The sequence below is a fragment of the Pterocles gutturalis genome, unplaced genomic scaffold (genome assembly GCF_000699245.1).
Source record: "Pterocles gutturalis isolate BGI_N339 unplaced genomic scaffold, ASM69924v1 scaffold13580, whole genome shotgun sequence".
NCBI classification, from domain to species: Eukaryota; Metazoa; Chordata; class Aves; order Pterocliformes; family Pteroclidae; genus Pterocles; species Pterocles gutturalis.
Genome location: NW_010138428.1, coordinates 13,045 through 39,022, shown reverse-complemented (window position 1 = coordinate 39,022; position 25,978 = coordinate 13,045). Strand labels below are relative to the sequence as shown.

Genomic DNA, 25,978 nt, shown 5'->3' with positions numbered 1-25,978 from the left:
TTAGCTTCAGCCTGCATTTTTAAACGTACACAATATCCTTACTTTCAGCTGCGATTCATTGAAGGTCTGCATAGAGTCTGATGCAAAGTGTAAGCACTTCTGTATGCTCCACGCATGCAGTAGACTGTGAAAGTTAGCTGGCCCCTGTTCTAAAAAGAGATGACTGCAAATGACTGCAGTTCAAAGAAGGCTGGAATGAAGAAATGCTGAGAGGAACCTAGAGAAGGCCATTGCTGCTGTGCTGATGGTAACACCATATGAACGCCTTCCTGCCTGCTGGAAGACTGGAAAATTATTCCAGCCCAAAAATTGCTTTCTTTGGTGTCAGAGGAGTTCTGCTGGGTCCCCAAAAGTATTTTCTGAAATTGGAAAAGTGGTTCTCCCTGTCCCCCATTTTCTGTACGCAACAGTAAGACTTCAGTAATCACGACTTTTCTATTTCTTTTCTGATTTACAAGCCCACATGAGGTCTTTTGGATTCATTATGCATGGACCAAAGTGTATCTGGGAATGAGTGGTGATCCGTCTTTTTTTTTTTTTTCCTTTTTTTTCTTTGTACTAAACAGTTTGGGGCCTTTAGGGGTTTTGATTCTTTAGGTTTTTGGCTGAAGTCCCTTTTTCCTTTTGACAACTGTCTGAAATATGTTCCTTTACGAACCTCCTACATGGTATGTGTTTGCAGATTGTAAACACAATATGTCAAAGAATTATTTGATTCATTGGTGAGGCAGCCAGCTATTTGCATGTCATGAGGTCTAAGGGAAACAAACTGACCCTCAGCATTCCTCCATCCAGCCAAATTCTGATGGGACCCTCAAATAGCTCTGGCAAAGTGTTCTGTTTCTTTTGGACCTCATGAATCCTTGTTTCTGTGAAGGCGTGTAATTATTTCTTCCTTTATTTTGCTGCACAAGTTACCAAGAGAAGCAGCTTGAAACCAAATGTGAGTATTGAGGCTCTTTGCCATTATTCCGTTATTTAATAATGTTTAAATGAGGTAGTATGCAAGGTACCTAATTTAACATTTTGAGCAAGTAAGCAGGATCTTTTCTTCTTCAGACACAAAACTGCTAATTAAATTAGATGCAGAATTCTACACATATATGAAATTTTTTTTTTATTTTATATACTGAAAAAATACCACACTTTTTTTGGTTGCAATTGTTTTCATTTTATTAATTGGCTCACTCATTAACTTATGGGAAGATTGTTTGGAGCTTCCTTTGTAATGAGATGAGGATTAACTTTGTTTACTCCAAAGAACATGCCGACAATAAAAGGGTGTGCTATTTCCTGTAGCATTTGAATCACCATTTTTATCTCTTAGCAAGCTTCCATAGCTATTTGCTATTGCAAGAAAACTTTCTAGATAGTGTCTTTTCTGATAAGGTAAGTCACTTGTTTCTGGCATAACTAATTTTAACACATAACATGGATTGTTCTTACTGTTGTTTTTTTTTGAAGTAGAACAAGTTTCCAGACTGCTGCTTGTAGCAATATTTTTATTCGTTATATAAATCGAGTATCATCTCCAAATTCTCTATAAGGCACTTTATCTTTTAGCTATCACATTTTTAGGGTCATAATTTTGGTTTGGAATTTGAAGGGAACGAGTAGTATTAAAAGGATATACCACTTTTTACTGAAATGGTGCTGGAAATATGTGCCTATATAGCAGAATTCAAAAAGAAGCATGGTAACGGTGGAAATATTCCTTAAAGTCTATGTATGTTAATTGTACTGCTACGTGATTTCATAATGGCAGTCTTTTTGATAGTGAAAATCTGTCAACTGTAGTTTCCATTTTAATAATATAAATGTTTGAAAATATATTTCTTTAACTGTCCCTGTTTTCAAAAGATCTGGTTTTGTATGTGGAGCTGAGCACAAAATCTCTTACATTTAGAAAACAAGTTTCAGACGCCTTTTTTTGTTTGTGGTTAATATTTTCACACATATTTTGATTTGACATTTCTAGAGTATTTTAGCAGAGCAGGCTGTAAAGGATTTAATATATTAACATTACAACAGACTGCCGATGGTTTTGCCATGTAATTTTTATTGCAGTGTCACAAAAGTCACTCTGATTCCAAGTTGTGTAATTGGTAGAAATTTAAGATGACATACTAACCTTCTTGTAAGATTAGAGCAAAATTAAATCAAAAGCTGCTTGAAAGAGATTCTGATCAGTTGTGACCTATGGTATCTCCAGGTTATTTGCAAGCAGCCATATTTTACAAAGTGTATGTTTTTGTTTGACTTGATAAGACATATGTTCTGTGGGGTATGTACCAGTAAGCCCAGCTTTCTTCATTTTTTTTCCTTATCTGAGTTTTATTTCTCAAAAAAAGTTACTAACTTTTAGTAGTGCCTAACCATGTACAGATGGAAAGAAATATAAAAATCTTAACCAGTGTGCTTCTAAATGTTAAGCCCAAAATCAGAGGGTGAAATTCTGACCCTGTGCAAGCAAGCAGCCCTCCTGTCGGCTAAACAAGCTCTAGATGCTGTTCAGGCTTTTAGAGCACCCTGGGAATAAAACTGATCTGATTTTTTTCTGCACACTTTCATGCCAGTTAACGGTAAGATGGTGGCTTATTGCTAATTCTAGGATGATCATAAAACTAACGATTTCCAGTTTAACTGTTCGATTAAAATCTCTAGAGCCCCACGTTTGGAAGTTGTCATGGCAAAATGCTGCTGATGCCCCACTTGCGCTCCTGCAGCGGGATTCATTCTGGGAACAGGGTGCGCAGCTCTAGTGAGAGAGGAGGCTGTGAACTCCTCGTTTCGTACATTTGTATTTTCCTCTAAAATGTAAGAGGGATGAAATAAGGGTGGGTTTGTAGAAATACGCAAGCATTACTCCAGAAACACTGAACTGATGTATTAAAAATAAGTTAAGTAAATTCTATAGCAGAAATACGGTGAGAGACAAGACCGTTAAAAAGGCTAACTGATCTCCCTTGGTTTCCTCTATAATGATGGCTAATTCAAGTTTCTGCTGATGATCACCCTGAAGAGGAATTTGTTGCTCTCTTTTAACTACAAAAAGTGCCTTCTTCATTTGCCTCAATAAGCTCAGGTTACCTTTTGTGAGTATCTCCATTCTTCTCTTATATTGTACAGTATACATCAGCTGTCATGCCTTCTTGGTTTCCTTTCTTAGACTAAAAGTTTTCTTTGATTCTACTTCATTCATGCTAGTAGGTTACTTTTCTTCTCAGCCGTGGTTGCCTTTGAGTTTGAATTTTTCTAGGTCCATGTATAAGGACTGGTAAATTCTTGCACATCTCAGCATATTATGGATAATGGATCTGAACAGGCTGCCCTAGTTCGTTGCTGTCCTCACACTTGGATGCTTTATAACACCAAAAAATATTCATTTTCCTTTAATGTGTCTTTGTACATAGATAGTAGAACTGATAGCAAGAATGACCTATTGACAGAGCATGGTGTAGCTATTGACAGAGCATACGTGCAGGAGACCAGTTCAGTCCAGAGTGACCTCCAGCAAGTGGTTCTGTGCCTCATTTCCCCATCTGTAAACCAGGTTTGTTACATTGGGGAGAAAAAAACCGAGTTCAAACCCATGTCATCCAAAGCCATCTGGAAAGAACCCAAATTGACTGGAAAATCCTTCGTAATTAAGAACTCTCTCAACCGCTGCAGCCCTAAGAGGTTTGACACAAAACTGGAAAAATTCCACCCAGAACATTTTGTGTAAAAACATTAATCATAACCTCAGAGGGCAAATGCAAAGTTCATGGCTGGAACCTTCGTAATTAAAAACTCTCTCAACCGCTGCAGCCCTAAGAGGTTTGACACAAAACTGGAAAAATTCCACCCAGAACATTTTGTGTAAAAACATTAATCATAACCTCAGAGTAATTAAGGGCAAATGCAAAGTTCGTGGCTGGAACATTTTACTGCTTCAGCTAGTTCTAGAAATGCTTTTTACCTCTAGCACTGGAGGCTGATCACCTAGCAGCCTTCGCACAGTATTTTTAACTGTCCCGGGCCAGTGCCATGGCTACAGCCTGATGAGCAGACCCAAAGGCGTACAACTGGCTGCTTTTCTTCCAGGTTTGCTCTCTGACCTTGAGCAACTCAATTACTCCTCTTTGACAAGTACTAACCTTTGCTGTAGACAAGTAGCTCACAACTGTGTTTTAGGATTATTTCTTTATTGTTGTTAGAAAAGCATTCTGAAACCTTTGAAAGGAAGGCTGTAAAATACTTCAGAGCGTTAGGTTATAATTCTATTTATCAGAAGCCTGGAATAGGATTAGGCTGTAAATTTATTTAACAGGAGCCCAGTCTCCCTCAAGTGAGCTCTTCAAGTTTCAAATTCAGCCACATGATTCATTTGTGTATTATAACATGCCAAATTGTGGCATAATTAGAGTTCTGTGAGTTTGGGATTCTATTTGCATGAAAAAAAAAAAAAAAAAGAAAATATTAGAGGAAAAACTGTTTCATGCTGATCTTCTAATTGTCAATCTTTGTTTATTTTAGTGCTTGAAAATTGAAGAGCACTGAGAAACATTTCAAATTAAAAGCTCAAAATATTTTTGGGTTTTTAAAATACTTTTGCAGAATTATTCTTAATTTGTTTAATCACTTGCTTAGACTTTTTACTGAAAATATTTACCAAATTTAACATAAATTAGCAAAAAAGGCTTGAACTGTATTTGTTCCTTAATGCAGTTGCTGCTGCTGCTTACCACTCTCCTCCTCCTCAGACTGACCTTAGCTGTCACAGCTGGTGAGAGTTATGGACTCTGAGCATCATCCCGTATTGAAAACGATCAATTCCATTCTATGTTTGCAAAGATGTTTGCTTCTCTATTGCTACATGTCAGGCTTCACATCATCACCTGAATAGACTTCACCGGCTTCAGGGGACTCAATGTTCCACAATATCCTTGAGTTAAATAGCATGTTCTTAAAATGTTCCTAAATTTTAGAAAGGAATTTCTTCATTCTTACAAAATTTCTTCCAGAATTCTAAGATTTTACTGATGTTTTTTATTTGTCTGAATCAAATGTTGACTGTCTTCGGTGTTCAGATAAACATTAGCATTAATTTTCCTTCGATCAGAATAGGGCAATCCTACAGTGGAAGCAGCTTTTAGGTAGCCTGTATTTATAATCATAGAAAGAAATCCACTCTGAAAGTCATAGTGCCAAAAACAAGAGAAGGACCTTTTCACATACCAGGACATTACAAAAATCCCAGTGGGGTAGTAACTGAAGGGTCGGTAACCTCACATCATAATAAAGAAAGACAGAATACCATGGTCTGCTCATTGCAGGGTCTAATTTTAAATCGTAGACACTTTTAGGAAGATAGGCTATGTTGAAATAGAAAGAATATGTTCAATGTCTGGCACAGAGTTTTTAAGGCTTAAGGGAAATGTTAGGATACCCAATCACATAGTTGTTCAGCAGACCTTATCTACTAAGTAGGCAGAACAGGTAACCTAAGAGGCACAAAGATTTCAAGTACATGGCAAAGGTCACTGGCAGGACACAAACGGAACCCAGGGCTGAGTCTCTCTAAGGACTGGTCAATGTTGCTGCTCACAGGATGTGAGGATTAAAGTTAAAACAGAGGCAATGCCATGATATACTCTATCTTGTTTGACAGGACATTATCTACTCAACTGCTCAAGACTTGAGGGATGTTCGATTAACATTTTTTTTTCTGGTTAATGGATGATACAGAAAGTAATGTATTTAAAGAAAAGGAAAAGAAAAAAAAACCCACCTTTTTTTCTGTACTCAGTCCTGGTAACACTTCATTGTTTTTCCTCCCTGGTAGAGGACAAACAAGAAGCTGAAGACCTTCCTGCCCTTTCTCCCATCAGCACCATTCCTAAAGGGGTTCACTGCCTTCAAAAGTCCCGTCGTCAGCTCTCTTCTACAACTGAGTTTTTACATATCATGCAGATGTTGCTGTATTGGAATGAAATACTCTGGTTTACTATCAACAGTGAATATAGGATATGTCATAAAAGAATGTGTATAGCTGAATATTTTATCTTTTTTTTTTTTTTCTCCAGCCCAAAGACCAGCAGCCTGCCCTTGATACACTTGCGTATTTAAACTAAGAAGGTTTTTCAGGTTTACAGTGTGTTTAAAATAAATACAGGGCAGAGGATAAAAGGAAAAAGTCATTCTGCTATAATTCCACATTGCTGGTGAAATGCACACACAGCCTAATTGTACTAGTTTGTTACTGCAGCCTTGGTGCAGATGTCGAGACTTTGTAAGTGAATTATGCCTGGTGCTCCCAGTAGATGTGAGGACACCAACCCTAACATGCAGAGTTAAAAACCTAATCCAGAAAATATTAAATCACCTAATTTGACGTCCATAAATTGAGTGAAATTGTTCAGCTGTGTTAATTTATATACACATGCAAGTGTTCCTGGCATCCTGTTCTACAAGAAGAGAAAGGGTGCGTTCCTGTAACACTTACGGGGAGGCGGAAGGAAGTTAAGTGAGTCTGCTTAGGAACACCCTCGGTGTATTTTCGTATTAGTTGGTTGTGGTGTGCTTTCCTGGAACTCTTTCTTGCCCTCTGTCTCAGTTGTATTGTATAACCACTTCATTACTGTAAAAGCAGTAGAATACAGAGAGTACCACATCTTTCAGGTTTTCTCCATGATATTAGACTTTTCGTGGTCTGTCCACCTAGCAGGTGCAATGTATGTGTATGTATTTTAATAAGGCTGTGTTGTTATCGGATCCCTGTATTCCAAAGAGATCACAATTGCAGAGGAATGTTACTGCTAGGTCTTGTAGCAATGCCTACTGTGTTAATTGTCAGTAAAAATCCGCAGTGTTTAGGTAGTCTTTGCTTTGAGATCAGGCTATTACTGGCTCTGCTCACTCAGTGTTTCTGTCTGTTGCTTCTCTGTTTGATCCTGGCTCTTAGGACTGCCCATCCTGAAGCCTGCTTCCCTTGGGAAGGTCCATGGAGGCACATCACGGAGTTCCTCTCCATGAAGAGGAAACTGCTACAGCAATGGTCACCCTGAACAGCTCAAATGTAGTGTGAAGAGAGGCTATATATGCTACATTTGCAGTTGCCAGAATTTCTTAGCCTGTACACAGCAATGGCTTCACAAACTGTGATTCCTGTGGGTGTAATAAGCAGTCCGGGGTTTGCCTACAGAACCACGTCATCTCTGTTTTCAGTGAAAAGTTTGGTAAGAAGGTGTCAGCTAAGACTGGTGGAGCTGTGCAAGCAGCAAAACTGGCTGTTCTTGGGGCCTAAAAATCCAAAGACCTGGGAACAATGAGAATTGAAGTAGGGATCTTACATACCAGTACTCCTTGCAGAAGCTTTTCCTTTTCCTAAACTTTAATGCCACCTAGCTCGTGACAATCTTTTAACAGGGTGGAGATTAGAAATCTGTAGGTTTAGCTCATTTTGATAAGGTGTCATATTTTTATTAGAAAAGTGCTGCAGCTCAGTTTCTTTTTTTTCCTCAGAAAACTAGGTCAGGTTGGCACAGTGCAGTTGGGAGAGAAAAGGAAAAGGCTGTGCTGCTGCAGCAGATGCTTTATTACCACTTGGGGGTTTTATGTTTGGTTTTGGGGGAAGGAGGTCTTTTTTTTTTTTTTTTTTCAGTAGGGTAATGAAAATCCTTTCCAATTTTAGCTTGCCGCTAAAATTGCTGCTGCTGCTCATCTTTTTCTTAATGCTCATTTTATTTCTTAAAGCAGTTCTAAAGTAGGTCACAGGCTTTTAAAGCACCCAGCTAGAAAAAGTTGTACTGCCTACTCAGTCGTAGTTATTTTTTCCTTTCAAAATATTTTAGTTCATGTGATGTACCCGTTCTCACACGACACAGTACTCTTCATCCACCTTTCTGTCCCTGAAACAAAATGTAAATGTGGGGGAAATCCAGTCTCTGCAGTTGATGCATCTGCAAAGACAAGAAATGACCTATTTTTTATTAAGATCTCAAACATTGCAGTCAGCATCAGTGTTACCTGTTGAAGCTCTGTTGCCTCTTATTAGTGGCAAGGCTGTTATGTCTCTCCATCTGTGAGCACTTCACTCCCTGCTGTATCACAGGCATCGTTTCCTATTGCTATTTTCCCCAGGAAAGCTTTCAGTCCCAAAGGCAAGCTTGTGTGGTTTTCAGGTGGATGTGTTTCTGCCTGGTGATGTTAGTGTATTGCTAAGATGCTGCTGTTTCTTGGTGGACTTCTGCCCAGCTGTGCAGGCATTTTGACTTTAGTGCATCGTATAGAGGGGCCTCTGGAGGCAGATGTTAATGTGCAGATGCTGTTCTAGCAGAGACCACTCAGAAGTGCTGCTCTGGTTTGCACACTGGAGATGAACCCATTGGTAAAGGTCTCAGATCAGGACTTCAGCACGTCTTCGTCTGTAACTTGAATTTCTTTTTAATTTAAGCACTTTTTAAAGTATTTTCCATGATTAAAGGATTGTAGGTGAGGGTGGAGGCAGGAAAGGGGACTAGAAAAGCCAGGCAGAAAGGTTGCTGGGGAAGACTTTGTATTCATTGCCAGAGATCAGCTGTGACCTCAGTGATCAGTTCTCATCCTGACAAGTTCGGCCCCAAATATTTAATGTCTCTTTTTTTTTCTTTCAAAGACATTTAGTACTTGCTTGGTTGTAGGTTGATAGAAGAAAATACTTCCATATTTCCATGTGAGTACAGTATGTTATCCCCACCATTTTAATTGAAGAAACTGTAACCCAGCATAAATGTCCTTTTGCTACCAAATTTCTTCTCTCAAAATGAGATTATTCTAACTCAGGTTCCTGTCTTGTTTCCTAGCTGTAAAATTGCTTTTCTGACTGAAATTTTTAACTTTATATCAAAAACAAATTTCAATTTTTACTATAAATTTTTTGTTGAGAATTTAAAATCCATTTTTAGAACATTATTTAGCAGTCAGATTTCCCTTTTTATTCATCCTATTTTTCTAAAAGAAACTGACATTTTCCATGAATTGGTTGTATTTTATTCACAAGTATTTTTCCATTAAAATACAGCAAAATTGAAAAATTAAAAGTATTAGAGCATTTTTCATCAAGCTTAGTTTTTCTTCCAAAAATACCCTGATGCAATAATTTTTATTTTAATTTCATAGAATCATAGAATGTTTTGGGTTGGAAGGGACCTTAGAGATCACGATTTCCAACCCCCCCTGCCATGGGCAGGGACATTTCCCATTAGACCAGGTTGCTCAAAGCCTCATCCAGCCTGGCCTTGAACACCTCCAGGGATGGGGCATCCACAGCTTCTCTGGGCAACCTGTTCCAGTGTCTAACCACCCTTACAGGAAAACATTTCTTCCTGATACCTAGTCTAAATCTACCCTCTTCCAGTTTAAATCCATTAACCCTCGTCCTGTTGCTACATGCCCTTGTAAAAAGCCCCTCCCCATCTCTCCTGTAGCCCTCTTCAGGTACTGGAAGGCTGCTACAAGGTCCCCCCAGAGCCTTCTCTTCTCTAGGCTGAACAACCCCAACTATCTCAGCCTGTCCTCACAGGAGAGGTGTTCCAACCCTCTGACCATCTTTGTGGCCCTCCTCTGGACCCGCTCCAACAATTCAACATCCTTCTTGCGTTGGGGGGCCCAGACCTGGATGCAGTACTCCAGGTGGGGTCTCACGAGAGCGAAGTAGAGGAGCAGAATCACCTCCCTTGACCTGCTGGCCATGTTCTCTTGATGCAGCCCGTGACACCCGTTGTCCTTCTGGGCCACTATTGCACACTGCCGGCTCATGTTCAGTTTTCCATTTACCAACACCCCCAAATCCTTCTCCTCGGGGCTGCTCTCAAGCCATTCTCCGCCCATCCTGTATTTGTGCTTGGGATTGCCTCAACCCACGTGCGGGACCTTACACTTGGCTTTGTTGAACTTCATGAGGTTTGAATGGACCCACTTCTCAAGCCTGTTAAGGTCCCTCTGGATGGCATCCCTTCCTTCTGGCACATCGACTGCACCACACAGCTTGGTGTGGTCAATTTGTATTAGTTTTGGAAGCTTATAAATGCTCGAGTTTCAGAGCATGAATTTAATCCTCTAAAAGGGATTAGAAAACTTTCCTCATGAGCAGGTTGTTGCCTAGCCATCTCTTGTAGGGTTTCTTGCATCTTCCTTAGGATGGTTTTGCCAGCTGAACTGAAAACCTTATGTACGGTTATAGTAATTTTCATTTGCACAGTCTTTAAGTCATTGCAAAATAGTTTTTAGATCTGCTTTCCCTGCTGAGTTCTGCTGAGAACTAGTGTAGATGTCAGTGCCCCAAACACTCCTTTATTTGTCATTGTTCTGTGCAGGGAGTGGCTGAGCAGAGCACTGCATACGTTTCCTTCTGAGCCAAGTCTTCAAAATAGTCAGGTTTACTGAAGGCATCCAGACCTTCACATCTCTTCTGTAGCCTAGTCTGTAACAATTAACACCAGCTTAAAATGTAAAACGATGAGAGAAGAAAAGGAGTTTTGACTTGCACCAGCCTGTGACAACAAAAATAACAAAATCTTCTTTACTGTGGTAAATGAGATACCACAGACAAGTCACTAACTCCTGCCCAGCAGTAAGGACCCAGCTTTTGGGCAGTACTCATATCTAAGTGTCAGAATGGTTGACTAAGGACATGTTGATCACGTTTCTCATTGATGATGCAGGAAATAATATGTGCTTCTCAATTTCACATATGGCTGGGACTTGAGAATGTTGAAAGTGATTTTTCCCTGTGGAAATGCTGAATCTACTGAAACTGTTTCTTTCACAGAGATTATCTAGAATCACTAGTTTCCTTTGCTTTCTCCTCTGTAACCAAATTTGTGCAATTCCACTGAATGTATTTTAAATGAGAAGGATTTAGAGACTATGTTTACCAGATTTTAAATATCAGGAAATACTGAAATTAATTGTAATGAAGATCCTACTTGCTTAGATACTTTTTCAAATCCCACTTTTTTATTATCTTTGAAAATATCTTTCAAAATCTGTGCTCCAAGGATATAGGCAGGAAATCTATAAAGCATGTATTCAGCATCAAGCATGTAAATATTACATCTGAAAGCAACAGCATTTCTCGTGTTTAGACTATGCACATGTCTAGTTTAGATGTGGAATCACAATAAGTCATTTACAGGAGACCTGTTTTCTTGTTTATGGGAGTGACTCCACTCCTGCTCAAATGCCCATAAGGGAATACTGAGGTTTTGTGGAGTCTTATATCAGTGCCAGTGTTCAACCACTCTCACAGTGAGATTTTTTTTCTTCTGTTTAAATGGAAACCCTTGTATTTTAGTTTATGCCCATTGCATTTTCTCCTGTCAGCAGGCACCACTGAAAAGAGCCTGGCTCCCTCTTCATCATTCCCTCCCTTCTGGTATTTGTACACATCGATGAGAACCTCTCTGTGCCTTCCTTGCTGCAGGCTGAACAGTCCCAGCTCTCTCAGCCTTTCCTCGCAGGACAGATGCTCCAGTCCCTCAGTCACCTTTGTGGCCCTTCACTGGACTCTTACCAGTAGCTCTGTTGTGCTGGGGAGCCCAGAACTGGACCCAGCACTTATGTGTCTCACCAGTGCTGAGTAGAGAGAAAGGATCCCCTCCCTCTTCCTAATACCTTGCAGGATGAAAGATGAAAAGAGTTTGTGTTCCTGGGTAATAACTTGGGAGAGACTTGAATCAATACCGAGCACTCCACAGACAGTTTCTCTTTAGTTAAACAGGGACCTGCATTAATACAGGTGATCAGCCGAGCTGCTTGTGTTTGGAATAACAGGGCAAGTTATTCCTGGACTTGAATCTCTCAGCACTGGTATGTCACTTGTATTAAATTATTATTTTCACTCCCTGACTCTCACGTGTTGATTAGTTAAAAAAAAATTTAAAAAAAAAAAAGGCAAGTAATCTAGATTTATTTCTGTAGCCTATTAGCAACTTTTCTGTCTGCCTCTTCCAAACAAACCTGCTTTCAGCTACTACATTTGACATGCTTATTTCTAACCTCTAATTTCTCTGTACAGTGGGTTTACTGTGATGGTAATTCTTGAGCTTTGTTAGCAAAGCTGACAGTAGAGGAAGAATATCCCTTAGGAGAGATGCATACAGAGACATTAATTTGAATTTTGCTAACTAAATCGCTCAGGCTGACCTTGGTAGCAGGTTCAAGTTGCATTGGACAAGCTGCATGCTGCTGGTGAAAGTTCTGTGGCTGAATTAAAGGAAACACCTAGCTTGTGGTAGAGGCAATGGGTCTAGGCTGTTCCAACCCACTCTGTAGCTAGCAAAGAGAGTTTGAGGGACATAGGTGAGTCAGGTCTCTTCTGTAACAACATTTCTGTGTGTCTGCACCAGCATGAGCACTTAGTTGAGGTACTTTCACTGCTCTAATTTATCCTAGTTTGAAGTTTAGGTAAGTAACACATTATGCTGTACTTGGATAAAGGAAGAATTTAGGTGAATAACCCAACGTTTGAGTTTGCATGGTATAAACAAAGCAGACAGCAATACCAATTAAGGCGAAACAGAATCTCTGGGATGCTCAATCCCTTTGTTAAGTGAGAGCTCTTGCCCTTTTTGCTTGTGGTGGGGGGGGTACGTAAACACAGTGCAATGCAGTGTGGTGCAGCTACCAGATCAGCCTCTGAATGCTGCTTTGCCTAGACAGTCCACCTAAACCGTGTCACCCGTGGACCTTGAAGCAGGATAGTCACATTGTTGTAGCACAGTCCTGGTTGGGATCCATCCTGCTTAATGCAGAATTTCATCGGCGAGAGTTCTGCACCCGCTCAGACGCTCCCAGGACCTGACTTAGTATTACTGTGCTGTGCCACGGAGATAAAACAGCTTTTTCAGAGTTAACACCTGTGTCTCTACTTTCCTGTAGGTACTTGTTTTGACTTGATCTGTAATATATGCCCTTGGTTCCTATTGCTTCTCCATCTGTTTTCAGAAGAGCAAAAAATCTAGTATCCTTAAACACTCAAGCATAACTTAAAGGTATCACTGGGAAAGTTGCAGTTACTCTAAGGGAGGGAAGAAACAAAGCAAGGGTGTTGACAGTGTTCTGATAATACAGAATATGTTTAACTGTGAGTTCATTTTTCTCAAGGGGTCAGGGATTTTATTAGGTCTAGTCACAATCAAAAAATAATAGATTTCTGGGGGATAGCAGGCATCCAGAGAAATCAAGAAACTGTGATCTCTGTAATGATTAAAAATTTCCTTTAGAAACCTGTTAGAAACTTTTATTTATAAAATAATTATATTGTTAGAAATTTTTCCTTATAATGATATTGTTAGCTTTAGAGTGCAGATGTAACCTGGAGTCAATTATGTATTTTGTAAATGTATGTGATTAACTGTTCAGCAGCTCTCACCAAAAAAAGAAAAAAAAAAAAAAGGGGGGGGGGGAAATGAAATCAGCAAATTTGTACAAAACCGTGATCCAAGATTTAAAAGAAGTACTTAACTGAAAATAAACAGATGTCTGGGATGGCTTGCAGGAGTGTCCCCTCCATAATAGATCAATTTGTTTTTCTTATCTTTCAGTGTTGTTGGAATGATTTCTTTTGCCATCATTTTTCCTTCTTTATGCCTCCCTAATAGAGAGCTTTGTTCTATTCATTATATGTTCTTAAGGAAAAAGATTATGCAGTTCAATGGCAGGCTGATGTAGATTGGGAAATAGTCTATTAGAATTGTCGTAAAGCAAAAGGTACAGTATTTTTTGCACATACGTAAAAAAATAAAGTAGGTACTTACCTATGTATATTCATTCCCATCTAAGGAGGATTAATGTTTCTGGGCTTTTTATATTTATATAACTTAAGGAAGCTTAACATACATTTACAGAAACTATCCAGATAAATTATTAGGAGACGTATTAACATTGTGGTTGCACTTCTTAGCTTCAGTGAGAAAACAAGCACTCCTTTCCTGATGGTTCCACATTTATCAGGTTTGACAACTTCGCAACCATTTTTTTATGGTTTTCTTCTCTGGAAGTCTTCTAGTGCTCTGCATCTTATAGGAAACCATTTGACTCTACGGAAAGTCCCTCTCCTAATTTGTTGTAGCTGAATTCTATCTTAATCTGCTGGAACAGTGGGTAAACAAACTTGTTTTATTTTCATCTGCTTTGTAAATCACACCATGAGACTGCTGCATTCTTGAATCTGACCCCAGGGACTCCAGTTGCAATATCCTCACATCTTTGTCAGCATCTCACTGCTCCCCCTTGGAATATTCTAACACTACAAATGGTATCACATATCCTTGGCTACTGGATACATAAAAATCAACAGTATTTAGTTTTGTTCCAATTTAGATAACAAAATCCTCTTTTCCCAAGGAATTAAGACATCACAGTCTTTCCCTGTGCCTGGGAAACGAGGTAGCAGCTGGAATGCTGGAGTCAGCGTTTCATTACACACGATTGAATAGCATCAGACCTCCAGAGATTTCTTAGCTGACCTTCAAAACACAAAGTCTGGCTTCCAGCAAACTTAAAGTAAACATGTTTCTCTAGGGATTAGGATCAAAGCACAAAAAATATTCTACTTAACTATGTAGTGCTCATACCTTTATTTATTTATTGGAGCAAGAGTAAGTGGTGCTGGGGGAGACAAGATTCACTTTTTTTGTTGCATTGTCTAATGGTAAAAGTAGTTCACAAAGGTTACCCAGACCTTTGCCAAGAGACTTGCAAAAATCATGATTCCTTTTCATACCATCCTTGCTTCATTCCCAAATATGGTTTTATATGATCATGGTCAAACCCTGAAGACTTTTTCTGAAGCAAAGCCTTGGGTGACTTGAGCACTTTACTAAAGGAGCAGCTCAAGAACACCTCCAGGCTTTGACTCTGGTCTTGGATGTACTCTTTTAATGTTCTCAGGCAACCACTCTCATCTGTAAAACATCAGTAATGGCACTTTGTTCCCATATCCATATAGGTTTTTAGGAAGATAACTACATTATGAAGTCAGAAGTTCTGGAGTATTACAATAGCAGGTCTTGTATGTGTATATAACCCAGGTTTCCTGGAACAGATTGGCTTCCTGGGAAGGAAAAGAAAAATTTCAAGAAAAGCACTTTTCAAATAAAATTTTTGGGTGTGCAGAGTTTTGAGTAACTTGAAAACCTATTACCATTCATTAGAATGAAAAAAAGAGAGATGTGTCTGCAGATATCTGAAGCTATTTGTTGGTGATCTTTGTACAACAAAAAGCACTGCAAGCAACAGATAAGCTCTTCACAAATTCCCTGTTAAGATTTTCCTGTTGCCACTTTTAGGCTGAGATGCAGCTGTGTTAGGAAGCTGGGGTTCTGACTCAGCGGGGAGAAAATCAGGAAGGTAGTCTACTGAGGGTTATCCTCAGAGGCAGTTTGTAATTCTAACTCTCACAAAAAAAAAAAAAAAAAAAAAAAGGAATGAAAATTCCTCTGAAACACAGTTTCAAACCTGTCCTATGACTTTGAACATGGAGCCCAGCTAACCACAAACATTTGATTGTCTCCCCAGCCACCAATTTATGCTGCTTCCCCAATACAGAAAGTGAGCAAAATTTGACCTTGATTTTGGTGATGACTATGTAGTGATTGTGCACTGAATTACTGTGCTGTGTCTGGGTTTTATATCTCATGTGTAAATGTACGAGCTGATGGATGTAATTTTCTCATATACATGTATTCATACATTTCATATTCAAATCTCTGTTTGATCTTAAGTCAATGGGAGCCCAGGTTCAAGCACTATTATACTATTATTCCAAAGATATCACAAAAAACACATCTGTAATATTTTTAAGCAAGCATGTTTCCCACTGATCTGAGTTACAGATTATTTGATTTCTTTACTGTCTTGGCTAACAAAGATTTAGGGCAGTCAGAAATAGAGTAAATCAACTCAAAAGGTTTTCAATTTACAGGAACAAGCAGCTTTCCATAGCTTGTGCCAAATGAACAAACCGTTACTTTTGGTCTGAGATAAGCGTTATAGCCTCTCTCCCTGCCGCCTTCTCACTGCCTTGCCCTTACCCCTCCAGGAATAGATTAATAAATGCCTGACCTTGTGCACTGGTGCCAGTGGAGACCTAAAGTAATTGTTCTTTCTCATAGTTCAAACAATCATTTTGGATTAGATCTCAGAAAGCAGAAACCCAGAAAAAGATTAAATGCCTTCTTAAAACTGAACCATGGTTATAAGACAGGCAGTGAGGTATAAAATCAAAGACAAGGGAGTAATTCCAAATGGACTAGATGTAAACTCTGTGATGGCAAGTGTTCCCTCAAATCTTGTTCTTCACGCGTTTCTCTTCATTACTCTCAGGCTTTGCATCTGGTTAAGATAAACTAATTTGCATTGTTATTCAAAGCATAAAGATTTCAGCTTCCAAAAGTCACTGATATGTAAATATTTTGGGAGACCTTCCCTGGTTGTTCTCAAATCCTCTGAAATTTATGATTGCTGGCACTGACTGCAGCGACACTTAATGAGTTTAATGACGAGTGCAATCCAATGAGTCCAGCAGATGTTTCTGGGTTTGCTTCGCTGGGAGCTTTCTAGATTCTTCTTCCTTCTTTCCCAGGAATCAAGACCCAATTTTAGCAAAGTGCTGATGATCCAACCAGCAACAAGAAGACTGAAAAAAGTCTTCATCTCCACAATCCTTAAAACGTTCAGCATTGCAAATCTATAAGCAGCTGAGGTTTGGATGCTTATCGAAATTTCTTTAGCCTGGAAAACTGAAGGATGGGAAACTCGTACAATTGGCTCTCAATAGATTTGTGGTATTTCCTGAACTTGTTTGGCACAGAAATGTAATCTATCTCACAGTATTTTGGCACTGCCAACATGGAACCTGACAGTACAGAAATATGTAAGAAAGGACAACCTTTTCCAATAACAACAAACAAAACTTGCTTTGAGTTATGATTTTTTTTAAATTTCATTTAATTTATTTCTCTTTATATTTTGCATTTTTGCTATCCAGGGGTATTTGAATCACTTTACACTGCCACTAAATGTTAGCAGCACAGCTGAGGTTATGCAAAAAACAACCTTATAGCTTGGAGTCCCTTGCCTTCCTTCTGTTCAGTCAGGTAGAGGTGGGGGTGTTTTGAAAATGAACAAATGAACAGAAAGACAGGAATGGCAAGAAAAAGCCAGGAAAGTGCTTGCCACTTCTCTTTGGCCTTTTAACTCTGCAGACAGTTTAATTTTTGAACTATATTTTCTTCCCTGATTTCGATAAACCATACCTCACAATCCAGTACCTAAAACTCATAATGTTGGTAGTCATACATAGAGAATGTGAAGATAGCTTCATTTTCAGGTACCAGACCTATCAATGTAAAATACCATTAGATTAAGATGAAACAGCCTTCTTGCTGAAATTCAAGGCACTGCAAATAACCAAGAAACACTTGTCCTCACTTTCACATGTAAAGCAGCGTTATTTATTATTCGGGCAAGAAAATGATCATCTAGTGAATTACGTGATTTTTCTGTCTTTCCAGAACGTGGAGAACTCCACCAGAATGACCACCAGTCACACAGACTGTCATTACTGCCTGCAGTCTCTTCGTGGAAGGAAGTATGCATTAAGAGAAGAAAACGCTTATTGTGTTACATGTTATGACAGCCTGTTTGCCAACCCCTGTGAAGAGTGCAAGCAACCTATTGAGTGTGATTCCAAGGTAAAGATTTAGCTTTCACTTCTTGTTCTTTGCTAAATTACACACAAATCCCATTACTTCAATGGCAGATTCTGCATCCGACCCGACCCTCTGCATATCTCTGTACTAGTGAAGAGACCTGAGCAAAGCCATCATACATCCACCCAAAGCAGAGACAAACAGTGCTATTTTCCCAGAACAGGAACACTCCAGGGCCAAAGTTGAGGAAACCACTTTTAACATTGAAAATTAAGTAAGTGGCAGGACTACCCATCACTTACTTAAAGATCACTAACAAAAAGTTATGCCTTTGGACTGAGTGGAAGGTGTTCCAGAGCACTGGAACAGGCTGCCCAGAGAGGGTGTGGAGTCTCCTTCTCTGCAGACATTCAAAGCCCGCCTCGATGCGTTCCTGTGTGATTTGATCTAGGTGTTCCTGCTCTGGCAGGAGGATTGGACTTGATGATCTTTCAAGGTCCCTTCCAATCTCTAACATTCTGTGATTCTGTGAAAAACTGTGAGAAAAAAGCAGGAGTAACAAGAAAGGACTGCAACAGGCCAGACTCAGCTGGAACAGTCGCCCACAGAGATCTACAGCTGGTTGTCCCACCTCTGCCAAGGTCCTAGAGCTTGGCTCTCTTCCTCTCCTTCTTACCCAGTCTTTGACTTAGGCTTCTCTAAGGTGACAGCCCATTTTCTAAAAGATTCAGAGCGCTAACTAATGCAAATGAAAGTGGTAAGTGCTTAGCAGCTCCTGAAATGAAGCATGATAGGTATTTCATTTTTAGCACTTTTAAGTGTGAGGATCTGACAAAGGAGAAAAATGAGATTGGATTTGTGTCCTTCTGTGCTTCTTACTTATAAAGGAGACCTGGAACAGTCTGGTTTATTTGTTAAAGTGGGCGGGTTTTTGGTGGTGCATTTTTCCCTTGTTATTTTAACCCTGGAAAAATAAAATCTGCTGTTTGCTCTTTTTTTTTTAAATTCTTAGTGGAGGTCTCATACATATACTGTTAGCTTTTTCATTCCCTAAGCCTGTTGAGTCTTAAACAAATATTTGTCTGACGAGTTTTGACGAAGAGTTATATTAGGTGAAAACAACAGGAATTATTTTTTTAGTGATCTTCCTAAGAATAATTTTGTTCTCAATGAGATTTTAGTTGCTTGTTTTCTTCAATAATAGGACTTTTCTTTAGTGTTATGGATCGTCAACCTGAAGAAAACATACTAACGTTAAAAAATAGGTGAAGTTCATTTCAAAGTCTGTAGAGAATGCACTTCTTGTCAGGTGGCCTGTGCATACCAAAAATGTTGATCACTTGTTTCCCCCTGAAAGCCAACTGTAAAATATAAATGGTTCTTCCAATAAAAGCATATTTCTGATGTTACATAAGGAAGGACTATTGTGTGTGCCAAAGCAGCTCCTAATGGCCTCTGCAAGAGATCTACAAAATACCCTGACACAGCGACACTGAGTACTTACATCATCACCTCTGACCACACCTTCTGCCAGATACCCATCTCATCTCCTCACGTCCCCATTGCAATGCTGTCCATTTTTCACTTATTTCTGTGAGGAGCTGAGGGATAAAAACACTGTAAAGAAATGTCTTCACTAACATGGACTCACTTTCTCCAAGGATCTGGCCTACAAAGGCCGCCACTGGCATGAGGGGTGCTTCAAGTGTGCCAAATGCAGTCGCTCACTGGTGGAGAAACCGTTTGCTGCCAAGGACGAGCTCTTGCTGTGTACTGAATGCTACTCTGATGAGTATTCTTCTAAGTGTTTCCACTGCCAGAAGACCATTATGCCTGGTAAGATAACAGGGACCCTTCAGTGAAAAAAAATGGAACTGCATTTTTAATTGTATCCACATCCTTGAATAACTGGGCTGCAAGGTCCTTGACTTTCAGAATGGCTTTCGGGTGACCACTTCTCCTTTGTGTGTATGTAGTACCCTCCTGGCAGTGAAGAGAGGGCAGACTGTATCCCTGGTCTAGCACTGACAGGGCTTATGAATCCTTATAAAGAAGAGTTCAAGGTAGGGTAAAATGTGTTCATGTTGAGTCCTTGATTCTGTTGCAGTTCTTAGGAAGCATATCCCACTGTGAGCTTAGGCACATGATATTCTGTGTTTAAATCATTATCAGTCTTTTTACTAAAACGAATACAGGTACATTTGCGTTTACAGTAGGTTTACTTTCTGACATTAGCAACCTTGAAAATTCTGCACTTGCCACTAAACTGCTTCTCAGCCTTTGGTAGTGCCTGTTCAGGACATCCTCTAGGCCTTTCATTGTTACCACACCAATAAAGCTCATAAAGCAGAGAGCTTGCCTAAAAGCTGCCTCTTGAGAGGCATCTAAGAGAAGCCACAGCACCATATGTGGCAAAATGAAGTAGCATGCTTAGGAAATTAGGTCCCAACTTTTGGAACAGTGAACTAACCTCAATGCTTGACACTTTTTACAGATCACAAGTATAACTCCAAATACCAGCTGCAAACTATCTGCTGTGAGTCCTAGTTTGGGAACCTTTGGCCAAGGACATCAGTAAATTTGGCAGTGACATGGGAACCTTATTTTTCAGTAGATCTTAATGGCAAACAATAAGGTCTGGGCTGTGCAGAATTATTGTCTCAGTATAAATAGTAGGTTACTAATGTTGTGGTTCAACAGGTAGCATTGATGCAACTATGTACTTTTACAGTTTATTTCCTTTTCGTTACAGGTGAAAGCTGTATTAGTGGAAATCTATGTTATAACAATATAGTTGTGTTCAGTTTACAGATGATATACTGTTTAAATTTGATATATTTTTTAAAATGTTGTCTAATAGGCAACCTTACTAGATGTGGCAAGGATAGCACAATAATATAGTGGGATTTACATTCCTCCTTGCAGATTTTTCCCCAGAGTCTAGGAGACTAAATCCTTGCAGCAAGTGCCAAGGGTAGGAGTAACAGTGCAAATAGAGTACTGAAGTGGCATGGAGATACCAACCAGTTTCTAAGCCATTAACTTCTTTGTTATCACCTTGCTAGCTCTGTGTTGAAAAGACCCAGTAGACAAAGACAGTCAGCCTTCTGATCGCTGGGAGGAAGCTGCAAACCTTTTATGTTGAAACACAACCAGTATTTTCTCTCTCCACTAGCCCCACAGTCCAGGAAACAGGTATTGTGGGATTAATCAGTTATATCAGCAATTTTCTTCATGTGGAAAGGATGGTAAAGCACCTGGTACCTCTCTTTGCCATCTGATGCTACCAGTAGGGGAGGAACTTATAGTAGAGAGTCACTGGAAAAATTGTTCTCGAAGATATATATGTGCATATCTTAGACTTACACACCTACATGAAAGCGTACAGGGCAGCTGTACACAAAGCTAAGAGCTCTGAAACTCCTCTGGCAGACATTTAACTGAGTGATTTTCTTTTGGAATTGCATCTGCACTTTCACTGCATCAAAAGCACCTTGTTAAACACGATAAAAAGAACTGTTGATCGAGGACAGAAATGATGAGCTCTAAGAAGAGGCAGTGTAGTGTGCTTTATCACAGGAAAGGTATTTACTTTAAAAAAAATGCCAGCTTAAGCTGAATAGGATAAATATTGCATTTATAAGTGAAGGACCCTTAGTTTAAGGAAGACAAAAGACAGGACATTAATAGATGTACTAAACATCCAACAAATTCATTTATAAAAGTGCTGTGTACCTGAACATCATCACTGAATTGGCTGGCCTGAGAGAAACCCCGAGCAACTGAAGCATATCACAGAGAAGTAACGCTAAAAGATTCATGTAAGGATAGACTCTCAAAATCACAGCTTAGGCAATTTAGCACATCTTTTGCCAGGTGATCATATGGCACTGAATGTGTTCTTGAAATTTCAAGTACATGCTTAGAAACTCTATTAAATTGAGAATAAGTGCTTTCTTGGGTAATTCAATGCTAAGATAGAACATTAAAAACAAGAGGCTTCCCAACATTTAAAACTTGTGTTACAAGGCTTTATATGTATGGGGGAATTGTTCACTTTGGATTTTTGCAGGTTCGCGTAAAATGGAATTTAAGGGAAGTTCCTGGCATGAATCCTGTTTCGTTTGCCAGTATTGCCGGCAACCATTGGGAACAAAACCATTGATCACCAAAGACAATGAGAATTACTGCGTTCCCTGTTTTGAAAAGCAATTTGCTCACTATTGCTACTCTTGCAAAAAGGTAATTAAGTGTACAAGGGAAAAATTTCCCTAATGAGGCAATATTGCTCATCGGGGAAGGGGCTGGATTATATAAAATGTCTGGTGAACTAAGACAAACTAAGTAAGAGTATTGGTATTGGTATTGGATGCTCACAGCTAAATGTGTGCTGTCCCCTTCTAGTTAACATTAGTATAAACCTTATTATATTTGAAATAAATTTATTGACGAAAACAAACACTTCCATTTGCACTTTTTAACAAAGGTTGAAATTTCACTGAAAGTTACGTAAAACACTTCTTTCCTGGTCATATCTGATTTTGCCTTGATAAACATGCCTCCACTTCCAACATTTTTTAGATATATTCATATGCATAATAAGGCACCTAAGATAAGCAAAGCATTCCAGTCTTGCTGGTTTTTCTCTTGAAATGTATCAAACAATAGTCAGATTAAGTAATATTCAGTTGTGATAATACTAGTCAAAAACCCTGCTGTTTCAATACATGGTGCTTCCCCTGTGGGTACCAGAAAGCTTGATTTCAAATTAGTTTCTCTTTTTTTCCCCAAATACAAATAAATCAATTCATCCCTCTGTCAGTTTCTCATGTTTTAAAATTGTCTGACTGATGAAAATACTCAAAGTATCACACTAGTCTAGTGATACTGTTATCTAGGGAAATGTTTTAAGGTGCTTTTTGCAGCAGAATTTAACTTATTCTTTAGTACTTGTGTCACTCTGGAAGCAAATTTTTTTTCCCATTTATCAAATAACTTATAATTTCCAAAGTTATTTAATTTTTATCTGTAAACCTCTACCTCTAACAAAAACTTTTAATTTAAGAAAAATCTCCTGGCTGGTTTTTTTTTCCATAGTTAAACTTTAGAAGGTACTTTGATATATCCCCTTGTGTCTACGTCCAGCATTTAATTTGCATTAAATGATCACATGACAAATATAGTAATTCTGCTCTATGTTTATTAGGAGCACTGAGGTTAGCAGCGCTTATGTGAAATAAGCAAGATTTACTTCTTTAAAATTCTAGGAATTCAAAGAGTCCCCCTGCATAATAGCTAAAACAATCTTACTACTTAAACTTCCATCGGTTCTCATAAGTAAGAATTTAGCCCAAAGAGACTAAGTTGCCAAACTAGAGTCTTGAATGTTGTGCCAGAGATTTTGAGATTTTAATGGAAAAGCAAATGAGAGCTAGAAGTAGCCCAATACTGGAATGCTAAGTGGATCAGAAGCTATTTAATTTTTTTTTATTACCTGACATTATCCAGTATTATTCTTTATTTCCCTGAAACTGTATTCCTCAGGGAAGTTTGATGGTGCCGCTATTTTTACTTAATTAAGTTTCTCCAACTTTCCCTCCTCATGTTCCAACTGTATTAATTAATTCGTTTCATTCATTCATTCATTCATTCATTCACTGTTGTGCACACAACTTGACACTAGAAACACTATCTTACATCTCATCTTTATCTCTGCAGTCATTTCTCTATACAGTCTCTCACAACTTCTGGGAAACCATCTCTTTACCACACATATGGAAGCCATAGAGCAACTGGAAATTTCCCTCTTCAGAAATAACCAGTAGAGAGCTGTGAGTGAGTTGCAGGGAATGGAAGTTTGATGACACCCATAAACAACATTTTTTTCTTCTTTTGGCAGTGTAGATCTCCTTTCTGTCTCACTTCTGCGTCTTTACCGTCTCTTTCTTCCTACTTAAAATACTGTTTCAATTTTAAGACAGCAAAATACAAGTTCCATTTGGAGATTAGCCATAATCTCAGCATTGGTTCTCTCATTTGCTGTCCATCACTGAGAATTGCTCTTCTGAGAGCATGCCTGGTGCTAAGCCTCTCTCTGCATGTGTAACAGAAAAATTGCATAGCAAGCTAACCTGTTTATTGAAAAAAAAAAAAAAAAAAAAAAAGAGAATAACAAACCAGTGGCATGCTCAGCTCAACTGCAGTTGGTCAAATTGATATTCCAGATGAAAAACAGTTGACATAACCACACTCTCTACTCTTGTGCACATAGGAAGAGGGAAAAGAAGTGGAAGGGCTTGTGAAGGACTGGATAATCCTTCCAGATTCACAACTCTGTTTCATTGCTCTGTTCTCTTTGTCAATACGTTAGGTAATAACTTCTGGGGGAGTGACCTACCATGACCAGCCTTGGCATAAAGAATGCTTTGTGTGTGCTGGATGTAAAACCCAACTGTCTGGACAAAGATTTATTTCCAAAGATGAATATCCATACTGTGTAGACTGTTTCAGCAAATTGTATGCTAAGAAGTGTGCTGCTTGCAAGAAACCTATTACAGGTGAGTCCCGTCTTAGAAGGATCTAGACATTGATGAAACATCAGGCTTCTCTCAAATCAGACCTTTGCTTTAGAAAACAGCGTTAAAAACAGTCTCATCATAATGACAGACTCAGAAAGTTAACTACTAGAGGGAACTTAACTCCATCACACGTAACGTTGTGTCTTGCCAGGACATACTGATGACATATGTTCCCTGACTGCTGAGGAGCTGTTTTATGTGTCGAAATGAGTTCCTCTGATGTTTAATTTAGTGCTTTCTGCGCTAAAATTATCCCTAAGAATATATGAAAAGGCACTTTTTTGGCTCTTCCCAAGATGATGCACACAAGTTCCTTGCGTCTCTCATTTCTTCAGCTTTGTTTGTAACTCCAGATATGATCAAACTGGACACAAATTACCTGCCTGCTGACTAGGCACATGTGTCAAATTAGAAAGCTTGCCAAATGCAACAAAACTCTAGTACATACATCCTTTGTGTACCTAGATGTTTTATAATTAGACACCCAGATCACTAGTTTATGATAGCTGGAGTTTTCTTAGAGCATTTGCTGGTGTTCTGCATTGCAGTTCTATTATGTGTGGATTCAATTGTAACTGATTGTTACAGGTGCATCCTGCATATGTAAGCGGACAGATAAAATTATGAATATCTAATCAAACTGGCACAATTTTCCAAAAAAAACATGCCCACAAAAAACAACAACAACAACCACAACAACAACAACAACAACAACAAAGAAACCACCAATGTTTTATTTCAGATACTCATGCTAGGATGGAAGTCTGTGACCTGGTGATTTCCAAAAGATTCTATCCTGAAGAAACTTAGGTGGGAATAATTAAATTTCACAGAGTTTTGTGTAGAAACTATATGTATCAACAGATTGCAAATACTTTTCATGAGAGTTTGTTGGGAAGATCATCAACCGGAATGGACATTCTGATAAACCCATTCTGTTCAGAGTTCACAGTGGGATATGAAAACAAGCAAGTGACTTGTGAATTTGCTTAAAATATTTCTCACTGTATTTAAAGTTTTTTTAAATTCAGCCAACAAAGGATATTTCAGACCATGGATTTTTGTTCATTTGTTTGTTTGCTATATGAATGACAACCTGATCACACATCAGAAAACAATCTGTTGCATTTCTGAACCATGTCCGGAAATACTGGATTCACGTCTCTTTTCTCATAATCTCTTTCAGCTCTTGGAGGTGCCAAATTTGTCTCATTTGAAGAGCGCCAGTGGCACGGGGAATGCTTTAACTGTGCAAAATGCTCTGTCTCACTGGTGGGCCAAAGATTCCTCACTCGGCAGGATGATGTCCTTTGTCATGAATGTGGCCCTGCTTCATAGTTCCTTGAAGAGCTGTACAGCTGCGTTATTCTCGCTCTGTAACCATGTACTTCATTATTCTGCAGTAGAAAAATCATCTAAAATGTGTAACAGTTATTTAGTCATTCAAGTAACTTTCCAACAGCAGTTTAATTCTATCATAGTTCTCAACTGCTTGTAAAAAAATTTAAACAGCCCCATAATGGCTAAGAAAATAATGCAGAGAAGATTCGTATATATTTTAAATGTAACTACAGTATGTTTGACCTTGTAACACACTGCACTCTGCTGTTAGAAGCTTAAAAATGTACATTTCTTCTCCCACGAACCAAGCAGGATTGTGAAAAGTCTGTCTGGCCTGTGACTAATGATGAGGCGTTAGCATTGCTTCACAGGTGCAGACCT

At 38.9% G+C, this 25,978-nt stretch overlaps 1 protein-coding gene across 1 annotated transcript; it reads left to right on the top strand.

Annotated features, from left to right (window-relative positions):
- Positions 1-917: 917 nt before the first annotated feature.
- LOC104468766 (four and a half LIM domains protein 5-like) lies at positions 918-25,677 on the top strand. The gene is made up of 6 exons (XM_010083006.1): positions 918-943; positions 17,550-17,720; positions 19,340-19,514; positions 21,751-21,920; positions 24,049-24,235; positions 25,443-25,677. Exons 2-6 carry the CDS (start codon positions 17,562-17,564, stop codon positions 25,592-25,594), a joined length of 843 nt encoding a protein of 280 aa, XP_010081308.1. The 5' UTR covers positions 918-943; positions 17,550-17,561; the 3' UTR covers positions 25,595-25,677.
- Positions 25,678-25,978: the final 301 nt, after the last annotated feature.